At 40.3% G+C, this 20,091-nt stretch overlaps 1 protein-coding gene across 1 annotated transcript in view; it reads left to right on the plus strand.

Annotated features, from left to right (window-relative positions):
• Positions 1-19,909, plus strand: part of IDH1 (isocitrate dehydrogenase (NADP(+)) 1) — a 22,854-nt gene extending 2,945 nt beyond the window's left edge. Inside the window, exons 2-9 of the mRNA XM_087706651.1 lie at positions 2,674-2,801; positions 3,951-4,242; positions 5,369-5,474; positions 11,039-11,216; positions 12,032-12,183; positions 16,865-17,005; positions 17,929-18,091; positions 19,170-19,909. Coding sequence (XP_087562777.1) covers positions 2,680-2,801; positions 3,951-4,242; positions 5,369-5,474; positions 11,039-11,216; positions 12,032-12,183; positions 16,865-17,005; positions 17,929-18,091; positions 19,170-19,263 — 1,248 coding nt within the window. The 5' untranslated portion in view covers positions 2,674-2,679 and the 3' untranslated portion in view covers positions 19,264-19,909. The remainder of the gene's footprint in view (positions 1-2,673; positions 2,802-3,950; positions 4,243-5,368; positions 5,475-11,038; positions 11,217-12,031; positions 12,184-16,864; positions 17,006-17,928; positions 18,092-19,169) is intronic.
• Positions 19,910-20,091: the final 182 nt, after the last annotated feature.

The following is a 20,091-nucleotide window of genomic DNA, read 5'->3' on the forward strand; positions in this document are numbered from 1 at the left end:
GTGTGTGTGTGTGTGTGTGTGTGTTTTTATTTGTGCTGATAAATAAATAAAGGGAGACTAGTATAGCTATTTAGCTCTCATCAGCTAGCCATACCCTTACTGGGATTTGAACCTGGGCTATATTACATCCTAGGCAAACTTCTTAGCCATTAGGCCACAGGCTCTTATCCGTTATCAGCGAAGGCAATGGCAAAAAAGAAGATGGCATAAGGAACAAATTGGGCTATCTAATATGAACATGAGTTACATTTCCACTTCAAACCTCACATGACGGAGATAGGAATTGATCTTGAAAGCTTATGCCAGAATGAATACTTTGCTTCACTATGATGTTTTGTCCCAGTTTATCATATTTATAATCTTTGTGCAACAAACTCTGATTTATATTTAATAGTGTTTAACAGTTTATTGGTTTCATGTTCAAACATCTCTTTCCATAAGGAAAATAATAATAATTTTTTTTTTTTTAAATGTATCTTGCAGCAATGAAATTAGTACGTCTGTCCGTTTGATGATTTTGGAATGTTCTATTCTTATATACTCATATGTTTAGACTTTAGCCTGGCTCAAGCAGTACAGTAGTACTACTGTATAGTACTACGGAAAGTTATTTTAGAGTGGAGCCTACAGTATGCGCTTTTCATTGACTCTTGCATAGTGTTAAATATCCTCTGAAAGTAAAATTGCCAAGTCATGGCTCTTTCATAACCAGCACTCGTAAGCAAATACCTGAGGGGATTATCAATGGGCCACAGAACTTTTTAAAGCTATGGTTTTGTTGACTAAGGGCAAGGGGCAAGTAGGAGCATTTTATTTCCTTGAATATCTTCCTTTGAAGGATCTCATTTTCAGAAAGTACATATAGAGAGAGAGTCCCTTTAGCAGCCAAATAACTTTATTAAGGAAAGGAAAACAATGTCTTGGCTATACAAGCAGGTGCCTGGAGTGCAAATGTTTTAGGCTTCTCCAAAATGCAGAACACGATAGCGTCAATCAGAACAAGCTCTGCCTTTTTATTTTATTTAATAAACTTACACAGCTGCCAATCTCATAAATGTGACAATGTCATACAAAACAATCATGAAATCAATTTTAAAAACATTCAAAGGACAAGTACAAAAATTAATATTAGTATAAAAAGTTGAGACAGAACAGGTTATAAAACAATGCCAACTAATCAAATTACCATTTCCTTGCAATTCCTAGGCTTTTTGTTTTTTACATAACCAGTTCCAGAAGGGTGGTAAAGATCTCATGTCAAAGGGGATGATATTCCAAAGGGCAGGTGCCATGGCAGAAAAGGACCTGGGTCCCGTGAAATGGAACTTCTTCACAGTTGGAACCTGCAACATACCACTTCTTCCAATTCCAATATGCTTGGAAAGTGTAATTAGGTAGAAGTAATCCCTTAAATCAGTGGTCTCCAACCTTGGCAACTTTAAGACCTGTTGGACTTCAACTCCCAGAGTTCCTCAGCCAGCTTTGCTGGCTGAGGAACTCTGGGAGTTGAAGTCCACAGGTCTTAAAGTTGCCAAGGTTGGAGACCACTGCCTTAAATAACCCAATTCCATGCCATAAACCAGCCCTTTGAAATGTTTGTGGAAGCAAATTGCAGCTCATGAAACAGAGGTGTAACATATACTCTTAAGGACATTTTACACCAGATGAAGCTTTTGGATATTATCTGTAATATAATTCAGCTATTAGATGGTCTGGAAATAAAGTTATTTAACCCAGAGTTGCTTAGATGTTGGGAGACATACATTGAAATTATCTCTATGCTTGGTCAGTCAGATGTTTAGACTGGATTTTGCATTTTTATTCATTTATCGAGTCCTTCCTGAGGACCTGAGCAAATGTTATTATATATACAGTATACAAAAATGTAAAATCACGGCTCTTTAGCTAGTGTTGGCCTTCATACTCAAGAGTTCCTCCTAAAAGAATTGGATGTTGTATTGGTATAGTATATGTGATAATCCAACCAGTGTGGCCTTTTGTAATTGACAGATGGAAATGTTGTCAACACACATTTTGTAAGTGTTATCCCCCCAAAAATTCATATTGTATCCAATGTGTCAATAATCACTGAGTCTACCTGTTCTGACCCCCCTCTGTACCGTGAGGCACGCTGACACAAGATTACTGCTAGACAATTTATTCACAGTAAATTAACACACTGATAAGACTTTGGCAGCGAATGCTGGCTGGGGAATTCTGGGAGTTGAAATCCAGACATCTTCAAGTTGACAAGGTTGAGAAACACTGCTTAACATGTTGTCTCCACTCTTATTGATCCTGTTAGTGATGTTATACAAATTGGATCTGTGTGTACTGTAGTTGGAAGTCTCCGATAGATCATAGACTTTCAATGCATAGCTTATTGAAGCAGATTCCTTGGGACTACATTCCATGTATCTCCAATAATTTTTGAAGATTATTTTGCTCTTTTTATATCCTATCCTATCCTAATTTCATATCTACGTGTACATCTTTAATTCAAAGAAACTAAAAATCCAGGGTTGATATTGTGGGACGGGATACACAAAGCATATAGAAGAAGTACAAAAACATGCACACTGAATTAACTTGCTTTAAGAGTAGATTCTGGGCTTAATTAAGAAGTTGAGCTGGAGAGATGAATCAGAACTTCCTGTGTTTCCTTCCCATTAGCTTACAATGTCTAAAAAAATCAATGGAGGCTCTGTGGTTGAGATGCAAGGGGATGAAATGACCCGTGTGATATGGGAGCTGATTAAGGAGAAGCTGATCCTTCCCTACCTGGATCTGGATCTTCACAGGTATATCTTCTATACTGAGGGGGAAATGTAGCTTATATGTGTATGTGTGTAATATGTGTATTTTTGTTAAGTGTTAGTTCTGGTACTTGATTTGATTTGGTTTGATTTAATAAATTTATAGGCCGCCCAATCCCGAAGAACTCCGGGCGGCTTACAGAAAATAAATTTTAAAAAGTGAAGAGTTAAAAACAAACGGAGGAAAACAGATTAAAAGAAAACACATCATACACCCAGTCTAATCGGGGCTGGACCTCGGTCAAGAGGTCAACAGCCCCAGGCCTGCCGGAATAGCCAGGTTTTGATAGCCTTTCGGAAGGCCATGAGAGTGGGTAGGGTCCGCATCTCTGGGGGTAGTTCATTCCATAGGGTCGGAGCGGCTACAGAGAAGGCCCTCCCCCGGGGAGCCGCCAGCTGACATCGTCTGGCTGACGGCACCTGGAGAAGACCCACCCTGTGCGATCTTATCGGCCGTTGGGAAGTATGCGGCAGAAGACGGTCTCGCAGATATCCGGGTCCTAGGCCATGTAGGGCTTTAAAGGTAATGACCAGCACCTTGAATCGCGCTCGGAGACCGATAGGGAGCCAGTGCACCTCGCGGAGGATAGGTGTAAGGTGGGTGTATCTTGGTACACCCAGTATCGCTCGCGCGGCTGCATTCTGGACTAATTGTAGTCTCCGAACACTTTTCAGGGGCAGCCCCATGTAGAAAAAGTCTAAAGAAATAACACTATATTTTGTGTGTATATTTTCAAAACTGCCTCCTTGCTCTTCAAATTGTGGTATTCCCTAGCCAAGACTTTACTTTAAAACTGGAAGGTTCAGGTATATGAACTGGCCTTAAGATAAGAATCTGTTTTCACATTGCCAGCATTCATCCAGATGCTGTTGCGAAGGCCAGCTGTTTCCAAGGCTGTCTTGTGGCTTTAAATTAACCAAATTAGCTGAATGGTCACCATTTGTTCTTGTGTTTATTAGTGCATTGCCTTCATTGGGCTTAAATCTTGGGATTCTCCATGGATTTCCGTGGCCAGATCTTGCCTCCTTTCCAGGGATGTTTTCAAAAGTTTCTTAGTACGGTATAAACCTGGGCGATGGAGTGAATGAAGTGGTTATGGTGAAATGTCATTTATTGGGGATTTTCTTTTTCAGCTATGATTTGGGCATCGAAAATCGTGATGCAACGGATGACATGGTTACAGTGGAAGCTGCTAACGCTATAAAGAAGTACAATGTAGGGATCAAGTGTGCCACAATCACCCCTGATGAGAAGCGTGTAGAAGAGTTCAAGCTAAAACAGATGTGGAAATCACCTAACGGAACCATTCGAAACATTTTGGGGGGCACTGTCTTCAGGGAGGCCATTATCTGCAAAAACATCCCCCGACTAGTGTCCGGTTGGAAAAAACCTATTATTATTGGCCGTCATGCTTTTGGTGACCAAGTGAGTATCTTGAACAATATTTTATGTTTCCCCTTTAACTTACATGACTTTTTTTTCTTTTTATCTTTTTTTTTCCCCATGTGTAAATGTGTTTTATTTTCCATTTTCATTTTCGTACAGTCACACATATACTGTACAGAACCGGGGCCATATAACATTAAACAATAAACACAGCCATTCCTCTTGTCAATAATACCCCCAAAAATAGAGACCCAATGTACCTCTTCGACCCTCCATACACCCTTTCTTTCGCCCCCCTCCAACTTTCCATCTTCCCTCCATCATTCCCCTCTACCCTACTTCCCCTCCCCCTCTACCACTCCTCTCTCCCAATACACTCCCTCCCTTCCTTCTCCGCCTCCCTCCAATCCTCTCTCCTGCCCTCTCTACCCCTCTTTCTTCTATCCCTCTACTCCTCCCTTCGGTGTATTTCTACTATCTATTAATATATTCAGCTTGTCCTATTTTTACACTGGAATTAAAGAGCAACAGTATACAAGTGCAGTCTTGTTACTTTAAAAAACTTACATGACTTTTTAAAGAGCCGAGGTGGCACAGTGGGTAGAGTGCAGCACTGCAGGCCACTTCAGCTGACTGCTAGTTCAGCAGTTCAAAGCTCACCGGCTCAAGGTTAACTCAGCCTTCCATCCTTCCGAGGTGGGTAAAATGAGGACCCGGATTGTTGTAGGGGGCAATATGCTGACTCTGTAAACCGCTTAGAGAGGGCTGAAAGCCCTATGAAGCGGTATATAAGTCTAACTGCTATTGCTATTACCACCATTAGAAATTTTGATTAGAGAATATATGTAGTGGGGAGAAAAAATGCAATCCGGTTTACAACATTATATTAATTGTGATAAAGCACGCATGTATTAGCATTTAGGTTAGAATAGATGAGTAGCAAATTGCAAGTTTGCCGAATGATTAAAATAGTTTGAGCCCTTTTTCAAAAGAGCATTGAAGTTGCCAGTTTCACTATAGAAAGCCATTCAAGGGGTTATCTTTTTTTTTCCCCACAGCATCAGGGCACAGCAACAGAAATTGTTTCCAAACACATAGGGCACATGACGATGGGTTCTGTGTAGAAGAATGTTTGATCAAAACTGGTACTGTTTCTGTTTTGTAGTACAGAGCTACAGATTTTGTGGTCCCTGGCCCTGGAAAAGTAGAGATGACCTACACACCAGTGGATGGAGGCAAACCTGTAACTTATTTGATCCATAATTTTGAAAGTAGGTATTTTGAATGAAAGAAACTGTTGATCAAAAAATGGCTGTCTGTGAAAAATTGGTGAGGGCTATAAGAAATGACAGTAAACTAATCAGTTATCTTCCTGTAAGCTTTTGTATGAATTAGATCAGTGTTTCTCAACCTTGTCAACTTGAAGATGTCTGGACTTCAACTCCCAGAATTCCCCAGCCAGCATTTGCTGGCTGGGGAATTCTGGGGAGTTGAAGTCCAGACATCTTCAAGTTGACAAGGTTGAGAAACACTGAATTAGATAATTGGCCCTTGAGGGTAAAACTACTAAATAATGGAAGAAGTGGCGTCCATAATCGAGATTAGCAACTGGAATCAATTATGTCTTAAGCCTCTATAAAGTACTATTTGGCCAATCGTAAATGTAGAGGGATCAATAACAAATATGGATTTGAAACTAACCATCACTCGTCTGGATGGATGAGAAATCTCATTGTTGCCTTCTCATAAAATCAGTGCTTGGTGATTAGTGTAAGAAATATGCAGAAAGTAATTTCCCCAGATTTTTAAATGGATATTGTTATCACTATTGTGTCTTTTATTCCTTTTCCATCTCTTTCTTCAGTGGGAAAAAAACAGTTGAAAATTAGAGTGATCCAAGATTGCTTTGATGTTGCACAAATAGCTATAAAACTGACTTCAGTGATAGCGAAACCTGTTGGAACAGTGGTTGTGAAACCTCACGCATATAAATCTGACTTACTTTATAAAGTCATGCAAGAGTTTTCTGGAGTGGATAACCATGCCAAATCTAACAAAGTTAAATATAGCTTGAAGACTTTTGTACAATTCTTACACACAATTCATATACTATTCTCAGGGGCGGGTTTCTCGCCCCGTTCCAACCGGTTCGGTTGGAACGAGGCCGGCGGCGTCCTCGCGCGCGCACGCGGCGTCCTCATGCGTGCACACGGCGCGCGCATGCGTACTAGCGTCTGCGCAATGCTCCAGCTGCTCCTGGAGGATCGCGCAGGCGCTGTATGTGTTCTGCGCATGCGTGGAAGCGCAGAATTCGTAAAAACCGGCTAAGGAGCGGGCGCGGGTGTGCGGGCGCGCGCGGGGGGGGGGGGCTTTGCCGTTCCCGGAAGTTACTTACTTCCGGGTTCGGCGACCAACCGGATCGCAGGGACCGGTGCGAACCAGTCGAAACCCACCCCTGACTATTCTGCAATGCCTATACTTTTAAAAAAAAGAGAAGAGAAGGAAATACTGAAGTATTCTAATGTATGATTGGTAAAGGAAATCTTCACAAGCTTTCCAGGTCTTTTTCAAAGAGTCTTTCCCAATATTTCAATTTCAATTTAATAAAATTTGTATGCCGCCCACTCCCTTGGGACTCTGGGCGGCTTACAGACGAGATAAAAAGCATTTGAAAATTTAAAGATAAAAAGTACAATTGTTTTTTTCCCCCCATCTTCTCCCTTTCCCATTGTTGTCTGTGTAATAAAAAAAAAAAAAGTACAATTGTTAAAATTGCACACCATCCATTCTGTCTGAGTGGGGCTGGACATTGATCAACAGCCCCAGGCCTGCCGGAAGAGCCAGGTCTTGACGGCTTTACGGAAGGCCGGGAGGGTGGTAAGGGTCCGGATCTCTACGGGTAGATCGTTCCACAGCGCCGGCACAGCTACAGAGAAGGCCTTGCCCCTGGGGGCCGCCAGCCGGCATTGTCCGGTCGACGGCACCCGGAGGAGGCCCAACCTGTGAGATCTTGTTGGTCGTTGAGTTATGACGATTCCCATAATTCTGAACAAGTCTGATCTGTGATTGGAATTAGTGAAAGCTGTCTTTAAACTCCATTAAAAGTAGATTGATTGGGAAAGGATGCTTTAGAGACAAATCTGGAAAATGCTTAGAGCAAATAGTCACAAGTAAGAGTCTTCATAATCAGATTCCTTGGAAATGCTAATCTCTGAAGTGAGAGAAGCTTACACTCATCTACCCACAACATTGTGGCCTGATTCTTTATTTTTATTTGTGATGGCCAAGAATATTTTAGATTGATACTACAGATTCTCTGTGGGAAATAATATAATTGCTTTATTGCTTTCTGGCCTTTATGTAAATAATTGAATTGAATTGAATTGAATTTATTACATTTGTATGCCGCCCTTTTCCCCGAAGGGGACTCAGGGCGGCTCACAACCCAAGTCAAGGGGGGGGGGGTACAAATAAGGAATAAAAAGACAAACAAAAACAGTACCATAGTTTAAAAGCACACAACAACCATACCATTCGAGGAAGGGACAAGACTCATTAGCCCCAGGCCTGTTGGAACAGCCAGGTTTTAAGGGCTTTGCGGAAGGCCTGGAGGGTGGTGAGGGTGCGAATCTCCACGGGGAGTTCGTTCCAAAGGGTCGGAGCAGCCACAGAGAAGGCTCTCCTCCGGGTAGTCGCCAGTCGACACTGGCCGGCGGATGGAATTCGGAGGAGGCCTAATCTGTGGGATCTAATCGGTCTATTGGAGGTGATCGGCAGCAGGCGGTCTCTCAAGTACCCAGGTCCAATACCATGAAGGGCTTTATAAGTGACGACTAGCGCCTTGAAGCGTATCCGGAGACCAATAGGCAGCCAGTGCAGCTCGCGGAGGATAGGTGTGACGTGGGTGTACCTAGGTGCACCCACAATCGCTCGCGCGGCTGCATTCTGGACAAGCTGAAGTCTCCGAATGCTCTTCAAGGGCTGCCCCATGTAGAGCACGTTTCATTTATATAACCTATGAGCCAAATTCCTTTCACGTTTCCTGTATATTTGTCCCTTAATCAGCAGGATATGATTGTATTAACTAGTAGACATGCAATGTTTCGTATCTGTGCAACTTAATAAAATATGCATTGTGAAATAAAGAACAACTGATGGTTATGGCACAGCCAATAAAATTGCTCTAGTGTGTGCATACTGCTTTACATTGGAGCCATGAATAAACAGTTGTAGACTGTGTGCCAACTTATATTGAGTGACAAGTACAGGCTGGTGCGTGACTGAAAAAACTCCAGGCATATTATATATCTTTATATTTCATTCTCAGTTAATATAATTAGATGCTTCTCAACTTGGCAATTAGAGGCCATAATTTTAACAGCTTCCGGGGTAGTAATTCCTAAGTTTCTAACAGTATTCCTGTAAAATAGACCAGGGTTACTCCCAATTGTTCCCTTTGGATCATATTGCTATAGTAATGTTCATTTCTGGGCTTTACCTTTGGATTTTGTTACTTTTTTGAACATTTTGGAGTTTTTTCCTTTGTAGATGATACTAATTAATTTCATTTCATTGTAATTTTATTAGACTATAACTTGAATAAAAACTAATACAAACTGAAAAAATAAAAATCTGTAGAAAAGAAAGGGGAAAATAAAGAAATAGAAAGTAAAAAAAAATAACACAGAAACTTCCTACCTTCATCACAAGAAATACAAGTAATTCTCCACACAACCACAATTGGGGTCAGAATGTTTATCCCTAAGCGATGCAGTCACTAAGCGAGTTATGTGACTGGATCTGATTTTATGAAGATTTTTTACCATAGTTGTTAAGCAAATCACATGGTTGTTAAATGAGTCGTGTGGTCATTAAGCAAAATCAGCTCCCCCAATTTGCTTGTGGGAAGCATCTGAGGTTGCAAATAGCGGTCACGACTACAAGATGCTGCAACCTTTGTAATGCTAGCGGCATTATGGATGAGTCCAGTATAAGAGCCCAGAGCCAAGGTGGAGCAGTGGTTAAATGCAGCACTGCAGGGTACTTCAGCTGACTGCAGTTCTGCAGTTCGTCTGTTCAAATCTCACCGGCTCAGGGTTGACTCAGCCTTCCATCCTTCCGAGGTGGGTAAAATGAGGACCCGGATTGTTGTTGGGGGTGATGTGCTGACTCTGTAAACCGCTTAGAGAGGGCTGAAAGCCCTATGAAGCGGTGTATAAGTCTAACTGCTATTGCTATAAGTTTATCACACCAGCTAGAAATTGGTTTCTGAATACAGTAGGCCTTTTTTTACTGAAACTCCTCAGTGTGATCTGTTCCGCATAATTTTGGAAACCGGTTCTTGCTCAGCATAGCCTTTCTTCATATTAGTTCTAATTCTGCTCGTCAGTGGCATGTTCCTTTCCAGAGTTCAACAGGATTCAAATGACCAAAGCGATTGTAGCTTCAGATGCATTTCATAATTTGCTACAGATTAAGAGGAAATGAGGGGCCTGATGTTTTTTTGGCTGCAAACTTTAGCGGATTAAAAAAGATTTCACATGACAAGCAAGTGAATTCTAATTCCTGCACTTTTTGTTTTATTCTTTCTGACTTGGAATCATGAATAGGAAGGGAGGCGTGGTTGCATAGTGGCTTGATGACACTGGAGATGGTCTGTTCCAGTGGTTCAAGTTAGCAATAGCAATAGCAGTTAGACTTATATACCACTTCATAGGGCTTTCAGCCCTCTCTAAGCGGTTTACAGAGTCAGCATATCGCCCCCAACAACAATCCGGGTCCTCACTTCACCCACCTCAGAAGGATGGAAGGCTGAGTCAACCCTGAGCCGGTCAGATTAGAACCGCCGAACTGCAGATAACAGTCAGCTGAAGTGGCCTGCAGTACTGCACCCTAACCACTGCGCCACCTCGGCTAGTTCTAGTACTGTGTGTCGGGGTGAGCTCCTATCACACATCTCAGCTTCTGTCCGCCTAACAGTTCGGAAAAAAATATTCTATAGTAGATAAGCGGGTACCACTTTTGATGGGAGATGCGTTGGTGGCCCATATAGGCAATTAGGTTCCTGCAGTTCTGAACTTTATGAGGTGGCTCAAGGAAGGGAAGGGGCCTTGGATAATGCTGCATGAAGAGCCACTTGTCCTTGTGGTGCGAAGCCAGTTCGACCACCTATGAGGTGGCCGAGGTGACGCAGTGGTTAGGGTACTGCAGGCCACGTCAGCTGACTGTTATCTGCAGTTCAGCGGTTCAAATCTCACCGGCTCAAGGTCGACTCAACCTTCCATCCTTCCGAGGTAGGTGAAATGAGGACCCAGATTGTTGGGGGCGATATGCTGACTCTGTAAACCGCTTAGAGAGGGCTGAAAGCCCTATGAAGCGGTATATAAGTCTAACTGATCCAAAGGGAACAATTGGGAGTAACCCTGGTCTATTTTACAGGAATACTGTTAGAAACTTAGGAATTAACTAACTGCTATTGCTATGTACTTTGGGAAGCATGCGATCATGTCCTACAACAGAGCTGGTAAATTGGCAGCCAAACTACACTGCAATATATACAGTAATAATAATGGATATCCGTGAGCAACTTGATAATACATGTAGTGGAGTCTTGTTGCCTGTATTTGGAGCCTTATGATTACATGACAAAAAGACATTTTCATCTATGATAGCTAATATGCACTAGACTAGTGACATGAATTGGTTATCATTCAACTCTTGAAAATACTGTTCATATGAAAGAAAGAAAAATCAGTGAATTCTTGTGCTGTCATGAAGCAAAAGTTTGGTTACATGATGCTCTCTTCACTTCCTACTTCTCTTTTTGGTGATACAGGCTGCGGAGGTGTGGCTCTGGGGATGTTTAACCTTGACCAATCCATCAAGGACTTTGCCCACAGTTCTTTCCAGATGGCATTGTCTAAAGCCTGGCCTCTCTATATGAGCACCAAAAATACCATTTTGAAAAAATACGATGGGCGTTTTAAGGATATCTTTCAGGAAATCTACGACAAGTAATAATACTTTATTACATATTTTCACTTGCAGGGCTACCTCTTAGAAAAATTACTATTTTTTGTAAAGCTTTCGTAATGGAGTATTAATTCCTGACTTCTTCAAAATTAAATGCAGAAGATACTGAACCAAATTGTGCATATTAAACTATGAACAGAAGGATTATGAATATAAAATTAAGAAAACTGCTTTTGGGGATTCTAATAAGCAGCCCCATTTTTAAAAATCCTCTGTACAATAGATATATGGGTGCATATTTAGTTCCCTGATCACACACAAACACACATATAAATATAATTACTTTGCATCCCTCTATATGGCAGTTCCTTTATTCCAAGCATCCGTTTTTTACTCCAGAAAGCTGATTGTGCTTGATGTTAATTTGTAAATCAGGATGTTTTCTAGAACCCTATTTCTACAACCTGTGCTTAGTGACAGTAATAGGTGAATATTCACATTAATGTTTATGTGCTCTTTAAATTAAACAATGTTGAATTAGGAAGTTAGCAGCAAAGGTGCAGTATATTTGCTGTGCACGAGTGGTTTGCAAAGTTTGTGAATGAAACTAACTTATTTTTCCCAATCTTGTTCTTAGTTGCTTAAAACGGTTCTCACTATATTGAAAAAAAAAAAGTTGTTTGCTCAGATAAAATGCCGTCTCCCAGATGACATTAAATACAGAAAGAAAATGTTGTAGTGAAAGAATTGAAAGTTCCTCTCTTGCTTACTTTTTATGGAAAGACTTTTGAAAGCATGAGATATGCCAGATCTGTGACAAAGACACGGATAACGTTCAGTTTTCTTTTCCCTCCAGAGAGTACAAGTCAAAGTTTGAGGCCAAAAACATCTGGTATGAGCACCGACTCATTGATGACATGGTAGCTCAAGCCTTAAAGTCTGAGGGAGGATTTATCTGGGCGTGCAAGAACTATGATGGTGATGTGCAATCTGACTCAGTTGCCCAAGGTATGTTTAATACCTCTAATGTGTTGATTTTGGTGATAACTAGCCAGATGTATGGCTTTGCACAGAATAACTAAAAATATAAACGGAATCAGTGTTTATTTCTGTCTTATAAAGTCAGCTCAATGCAGTATTTCAGCAAAGGCCAATCAAATGCCTAGATAGGAAGGCAATAGCTGCTTTTCTTCGGTTCCACCACAAAACCGCGGACGACAAAATCGCGCTCGATGAAAGCGCACATTTGACGTCATCACAGCGCGACGAAAACATCGCGCTGTGATCGATAAATGTAAAAATAAAGCGAAAACCTTACCCTAACCCCCCCAAACCTAACCCTAAACCTAACCCTTAACCTAACGCTAAACCTAACCCTAAACCTAACCCTTAACCTAACGCTAAACGTAACCCTAACGCTCTAAACCTAACCCTAACCCTTAACCTAACCCTTACCTTTATGTGAATCGGCTTGCTTTAATTTTATTTTTATTTCAATTTTTAATTTTTTTCGTCGCGCTGTGATGACGTCAAATGCGCGCTTTCGTCGAGCGCGATTTTGTCGTCCGCGGTTTTGACGGGTCACGCTTTTCTTCTTTCCTCCTGCTCTCCCAATTCATGAAAGCCCTACAAATCACTTATTAAGTGACTTTCTGATACTTTCCGCCAATTCTGGAAAATCTGTTAGAGTTGCTGTGCTCCTAATGCAATCAATTAAGCAGTAGACCTAATACCCATGGGGTTGGGAACTCTCTGGTCCTTTTCTATTGTAGTACTTTCCTTCTGGAATCGTATGCCTTGGAAATTCAGGGGCGTCTATCTTGCCAGTCTTTCAAAGAGTGTTTTTTTTTTAATGGATTGATTCATTCAATTTTGGTATCATTCAAATCCAGATTGGCACACAAGAATAGTAGATAATATACTGTATAAGTAACATTCAACATAAAACATTATACAAACGGCAAATCCAGTCATTATATAGAACAGGAATCATATACTCAGCAAGGGCCCAAAATCTAGACCAGTGTTTCTCAACCTTGGCCACTTGAAGATGTCTGGACTTCAACTCCCAGAATTCCCCAGCCAGCGAATGCTGGCTGGGGAATTCTGGGAGTTGAAGTCCAGACATCTTCAAGTGGCCAAGGTTGAGAAACACTGGTCTAGAAGATCCAGGCTTTTAAGGCCCTCTAGAATGCCATCAAGTTGGAATCTACCTGGATTTTAGGGAGACCCTCAATTCCAGAGGGCAGGGTCTTTCTCTAGGCCTTGGATGAGGGTCATGTGGGGGGAGGCTCTCTAGATGGTAAGACATTTAGGTTTTGAGTTTTTGTAATTTAAATATTTCGCCAACCAGAGTTGTTGAAACTGGATGGCCTAGAACAGTGGTTCCCAAACTTGGCAACTTTAAGACTTGTGGACTTCAACTCCCATAATTCTTCTCTGCTGGCTGGAGAATTCTGGGAGTTGAAGTCCACAAGTCTTAAAGTTGCCAAGTTTGGGAACCACTGGCCTAGAAATTTGAAATATTAAGAATAAATAATTCTAAATATGCCACTTTCAATTTTTGTAAACGTTGCTACCATCTTGCATTTGAAGATTCAATGGACTATACGGATTATTTCGTATTAGAACATTTGGTCCCCATATTTCCTTGAAGTCTAACATTTTAAATACATGTTAAGTATAGGTTAAAATACTCTTGAATAAACAGGTTCTTATTAAAGAATTTGATAGAATGTAACTGTTGCATGTGTACATTTAGAAGTACACTATTCTCAATAGATGAGAATGCCTTTTAGACTCCATATTATATTCCAAAGAATATGACATTTTAAATTAACTTAACGACAAAAACTATGGTAATACAATTTATTTCCAGGTATTTTAATAATTCCCTTTATGGCTTTCAAATAGGCTTTGTGGCCTATCAGAGATTTAGAGAGAACCTAGGTCCTGAATCTGTTTTTCATGCTTAAACTTCATGAAATGTAGACTCCTTCAATCCAAAATTCACTCCTGATGTCAACATGGATCTGTCCATGTATTTTCTTGAAGATAACCAACGTCATAATGTAGAATGCTTTTTTTTTTCCAGCTTCTTTATCTAGCCTATAACCTTAAGACTTGTATCCAAGGAGCAATCAGTCTCTCTGTCGTTTATCTTTCTCAAGATCAGCTAGGTTTGACTAGGTAGTACCAAGTTCTGGGAATTTAAATTACATAGAAAGGCAAATAAGTTATAAGCACTAGCAAACAGCTGATGTAGATTATCATCATCCCACCTAGGCAATGATGCTGAACTGCAGTATGCTCCAGAACTTCCAACTATCTTACTCAAATTTGTAAAAGGAGGATGCAAGGTAATACTGTACTTATAGGTGCTCTCGCTAACAGTATAATTCCAAAATACAGGTAGTCCTCGACGTACTATCACAATTGAGCCCCAGATTTCTGTTGCTGGGAGGCAGTTGTTAAGTGAATCTCTTAAGTGAATTTTGCCCCATTTTACAACCTTTCTTGTAAAGGCCATTAAACGAGTCACTGTGATTTGTTGTTAAGTTAGTGAAATGGTTTAAGTGACTCGGTCTTCCCCATTAACTTTGATGGTCAGAAGGTTGCAGAAGTTGATCACGTGACTCCAGGATACCGCAACCATCATGAGTCAGTTGCCTAGCATTTGAATTTTGATCACACGATCATGAGGATGGTGCAACAGTTTAAATGTGGAAAACTGTCCTAAGTCACTTTTTGTGGCGTTGTCGCCACACTGGTGGGCTGCTCATGTGTCCTTGCCTAATCAAAAGGAAAACACCAGACGAAATTCCTCGGGATGAGCAAAAGGCTTCGAATGATCCTCGAAGGGCTCTTTTATTAGAAAAAGTTAGTTACAGCGTCATCAAAAAGGAGCGTATCAAAAGGCATATATAATCACACATGGCACAAGTAAACTAATGAAAAGTTCACAGCATTCTACAAATAAACCAATAGAAAATCACATCATGGCAAAGGGTGGGCAAAGGGGGAACAGAAAGTTACAAGCTGCATGGCATTGGGAGGGGGAGAGGGGGAATAGAAAGTTACAGCACAGCATAGGGGGGAGAAAGGGCACGTGTGGGAGTAACTGGCTCACACAGTTCTTGTTACATGAGGCTGCATAGTGAGTTATGACCGTTAGGCCAGAAAGATGTTTCTGGTGCGATGTTTTTGCATCCCTGTGTATGTGTGTTTCAGACAGCAGAAACTGCCCTGCACGCAAACACCCGGAATGAATTCCAACAACTTTTTTTAATGCTGTCATAACTTTGGACAGTCACTAAATGAACTGTTGTAAGTTGGGGTCTACCTGTATGTCACTGTTAGTTAAGGAGCTAACCTTGTTTGAAAAGGGAAGGAATGGCAGTATGTAGCTCATGTTAAGAGTGCGTTGTTACAAAATTAATGGGCAACCATATGGATTTTCTTAATGTTGACCATTAAAACTATACAATTAACGTATTCAGGAAGTTTACAGAAGTCTTGACAGAAGTAGCTTTGTATATAATTTATTAGGCAGCTGCAGCTTGTAATTATAATAGTACATTTTTGAGAATAATGTAAACATTGAAAATTCAGCATTTGGTCTACATCACCTCTTCCCTTAATACTGTTGATTCCTTTGGGTTTGTTAATGTCTGAAGCCTGGTTTATATGCTACATCTTCCAAGTGAAGACTATTCGCTTTGGGGGGTAACACATAATTATTGTGTGATACTCAATTTGCTAATTTCTTACTGCAAAGGTATTTTTTTGCCTATAAAATTTATATGTGAAATCCAAAAGCACACATCAAATTTCTGTTTGAATCAAATCCGGTTTAGTGTAACGACCTTTTTTTATCCTTGAATTGGAAAACTGTATATCTAAATCAGCCCTTACTAAACTAAAACCAAAATAAAAAAGGAGATTAGTGGTATTTTAAAAATCCTTAAATAAGAATGAAATTGTTAAAAAGTTCACTTTCCATCTGATAACGAGAACAGTTAGCAGTAATGCCAGATAATTATAGCAATAGCAATAGCAATAGCAGTAGACTTATATACCGCTTCATAGGGCTTTCAGCCCTCTCTAAGCGGTTTACAGAGAGTCAGCATATTGCCCCCAACAATCTGGGTCCTCTTTTTACCCACCTCGGAAGGATGGAAGGCTGAGTCAACCCTGAGCCGGTGAGATTTGAACCGCTGAACTGCTGATCTAGCAGTAGCCTACAGTGCTGCATTTAACCACTGCGCCACCTTGGCTCTGCAATAACAGTTAGACTTATATACCGCTTCATAGGGCTTTCAGCCCTCTCTAAGCGGTTTACAGAGTCAGCCTATTGCCCCCAACAACAATCTGCGTCCTCATTTCACCCACCTCGGAAGGATGGAAGGCTGAGTCAACCCTGAGCCGGTGAGATTTGAACAGCCGAACTGCAGAACTGCAGTCAGCTGAAGTAGCCTGCAGTGCTGCATTTAACCACTGCGCCACCTCAGCTCTTCCCCCCCCACCCCCCACCAAATTTATAGCCTTCCTAGCATTTTAGATAAAAATAAATAATCAAGTTAGTTGGGTTTCCTGTCTGCTTCTTAAAGCTGCTGGGGTCCAGAGTTGCCAAACAAGGGAGTGATATATTTTCAAGTAGACTAATTCCCTAGTTCATTCTCCTGCCTAGGTTATGGATCGTTGGGGATGATGACAAGTGTCTTGATATGCCCAGATGGCAAAACGGTTGAGGCTGAAGCTGCTCATGGCACAGTGACCCGTCACTATCGCCTGCATCAGAAAGGCCAAGAGACCTCCACCAATCCCATAGGTGAGTGGATTCCACCGTTCCCGGTCTAACCCGGATAGTTTCTTAAACAAATGTCACAGAATAGATCCAATGAACCCTTGAAATCATAAAGGACTATTAGCAAAAACACTGACTCAAAATTAGGTAAGTGGATTCCACCGTTCCCAGTCTAACCTGGATAGTTTCTTAAACAAATGTCACAGAATAGATCCAATGAACCCTTGAAATCATAAAGGACTATTAGCAAAAACACTGACTCAAAATTAGGTAAGTGGATTCCACCGTTCCCAGTCTAACCTGGATAGTTTCTTAAACAAATGTCACAGAATAGATCCAATGAACCCTTGAAATCATAAAGGACTATTAGCAAAAACACTGACTCAAAATTAGGTAAGTGGATTCCACCGTTCCCAGTCTAACCTGGATAGTTTCTTAAAAAAATGTCACAGAATAGATCCAATGAACCCTGGAATCATAAAGGACTATTAGCAAAAACACTGACTCAAAATTAATATTGTGGACCTATCAGATTACATTAAAAAATATGGAATGTTTACATTACGTATGTGGCTATTGCTACATCATTTATGGTGTTAAAATAAATGTAGAAGCCAAACTTGCTTCCAGGATTGGAACAATCTTCAACCAGTCTCTAATTATTTAACTGGTGTTAATTTTATGAACGCTATTCAAGGGAAGAGATTCAGAGTATGGGAAGTAGAATTCTTACAACTTTGTGGCAATGTAACCACAGGCTACTCTCTCAAATCTGCTGAAGAACAAAGTGGAATTACTTCAGTGAATGCTATCAATAGTCAAACTGAACAATCAGCATAGACTGTTAGGTTCTAGTTTAGACTGAGAGTATAGGGGGGAAATGTAGGCAATACAGATGTGTATTTGAGCAGTGTTGTTAATTGAGTTCTCTCTTCCTCTCTTCCTAGCATCCATCTTTGCCTGGACCAGAGGCCTAGCTCATAGAGCAAAATTAGATAACAACAAAGACCTCCAGAATTTTGCTTCAGCCTTGGAGGAAGTCTGTGTAGAGACTATTGAAGCTGGTTTCATGACAAAAGACTTGTCTGCTTGCATTAAAGGGCTGCCGAAGTAAGTGATCTGTTTCAGAGAAATACCACAATATTTAAAATGTTTTAGAATTTATTTAGTTATTTAATGAATGTGTAGGACATCCATCTCACAGAAAGGACTCTGGGTGGCTAAAATGTCATATCTGCTTATGGGATTTTTTTTAATACTAATACTAATTTTTTTAACCCTAATTGTCTAATAATAAAAATCAAATAAAAATCATTTTAAAAATTGGAGACAGAACTACATTATAAAATCTAACGATTGCAGTGCTTTTTCAAGATCAGTTGCAGCCAAGGTCTCTTCTGTATTTTAAGAAAGATTTAAGTCTGTATGAGCTGCTGGTGTAACTAGCATTTGAAAGATATTTATGTGGTTTAGCTACAAATACAAAGTCAAGAAATTTTTCAAACTGCTAAGTATGAGTTTTTAAGAGTTTCACCCACAAAAAAACCCAGATAAACTAAATTACATCTAACAGAGTTTATTGAAAATGTAAAACTCGTGTACCCATTGGTTACGGGTTTTCCTTAACTTACAACAATTGAGTCCAAACTTTCTGTTGCTGAGACAGTTAAATGAATTTTTAATCCATTTTACGACCTTTCTTGGTACTGTTAACTGAATTGCTGTTAAGATGGTTAACATGGCTGTTATGTGAATCGGGATTCCTCGTTGATTTTGCTTGTCAGGTCACAAAAGGTGATAACATAACCCTAGGGCAGTGTTTCTCAACCTTGGCAACTTGAAGATGTCCGGATTCAACTCCCAGAATTCCCCAGCCAGCATTCGCTGGCTGGGGAATTCTGGGAGTTGAAGTCCGGACATCTTCAAGTTGCCAAGGTTGAGAAACACTGCCCTAGGACAATCAGTTGCCAAATATCTGGATTTTGATCACGCGACCATAGAGATGTTGCAACGGGCGTGTGAAAAATGGGCATACGTCACTTTTTTTCAGGACCACTGTAACTTCTAACGGTCACTAAACAAATTGTTGTAAGTCAAGGCCTGCCTGTATAAAAAATAGTTACCTTATTAAGAGGATTTTTTTATACTCTTAAATTTACACGATTATTTTGCTTTTTGTTAATCGCAGTGTGAAACGCCCTGATTATTTGAACACATTTGAGTTCATGGATAAACTTGCTGAAAACCTGAAGACAAAATTATCTTCTCAGCCAAGATTGTAAGAGCTGGCCTTGAAGTATTTGCTCTGGATGGACGACTATATTATGTATTATGTATATATACATAAAAGAAATAAGGGTAGCACTTCAAAAAGTAAGCAATCAACCTGAACCTTGTAATGATCAAACTCTCTCACCTCTAGCTTTCTGTAATGTTGAGAGAGGGAAAGGCACAGGTAACAGCAGAACTGATGTTTGTCTCTCTATGGAAAATAGCTTTTTCCTGGTCAGGAATTAGGGGAATTAATATTTGTTTAAGGGGAATGGGCTCTAAATTAAGTCATTTTAAAGAATTTTACTTTCTAACTCATTAGATTATGTTCAGAATGCAGAAAATACTTCTGACAAACCATTCTAACAAAATTGAAAAACATCCAGCTTGATATGGGCAATGTTAGAAGAGGATTTTAATTACTTGTGGTGGGGAAGAAGTTTTAGAGGAAGCTTTACTATGGCATAGCCTTATAACACAGTACAGGCAGAAACAATCCTTGAATTTCCTTACATCTGGGTGCTGACTAAAGAGAAAAAAAGCTGCTTTTCTGCTTGCACATGTAGCTTAAGACGGAGCATTTCAAACTAACCTGTCACCCAATTTGGATTGGTGGTAACATTGATTTTTAAAGCAGGAAATAAACACTAATACCCATCCTCGTGTCCTGTGGTCTGTGAACTGTAACTTAAAATCCAGCAACTTGCACATTTATTATGCCACTTGAAAGGATATAGAATGTTCAGTTTAAAAAGGCTTTACAAGTTTTAAACCAGACTAAGATCTAGCTCTTATATAAGAATGCAATAGTTACGTCTTGATATGCAAGTATGAGCATC

The sequence above is a fragment of the Thamnophis sirtalis genome, unplaced genomic scaffold (assembly GCF_051295495.1).
Source record: "Thamnophis sirtalis isolate CommonGarterSnake01/CBP01778 unplaced genomic scaffold, rThaSir2_p1.2 scaffold_1, whole genome shotgun sequence".
Lineage (NCBI taxonomy): Eukaryota > Metazoa > Chordata > Lepidosauria > Squamata > Natricidae > Thamnophis > Thamnophis sirtalis.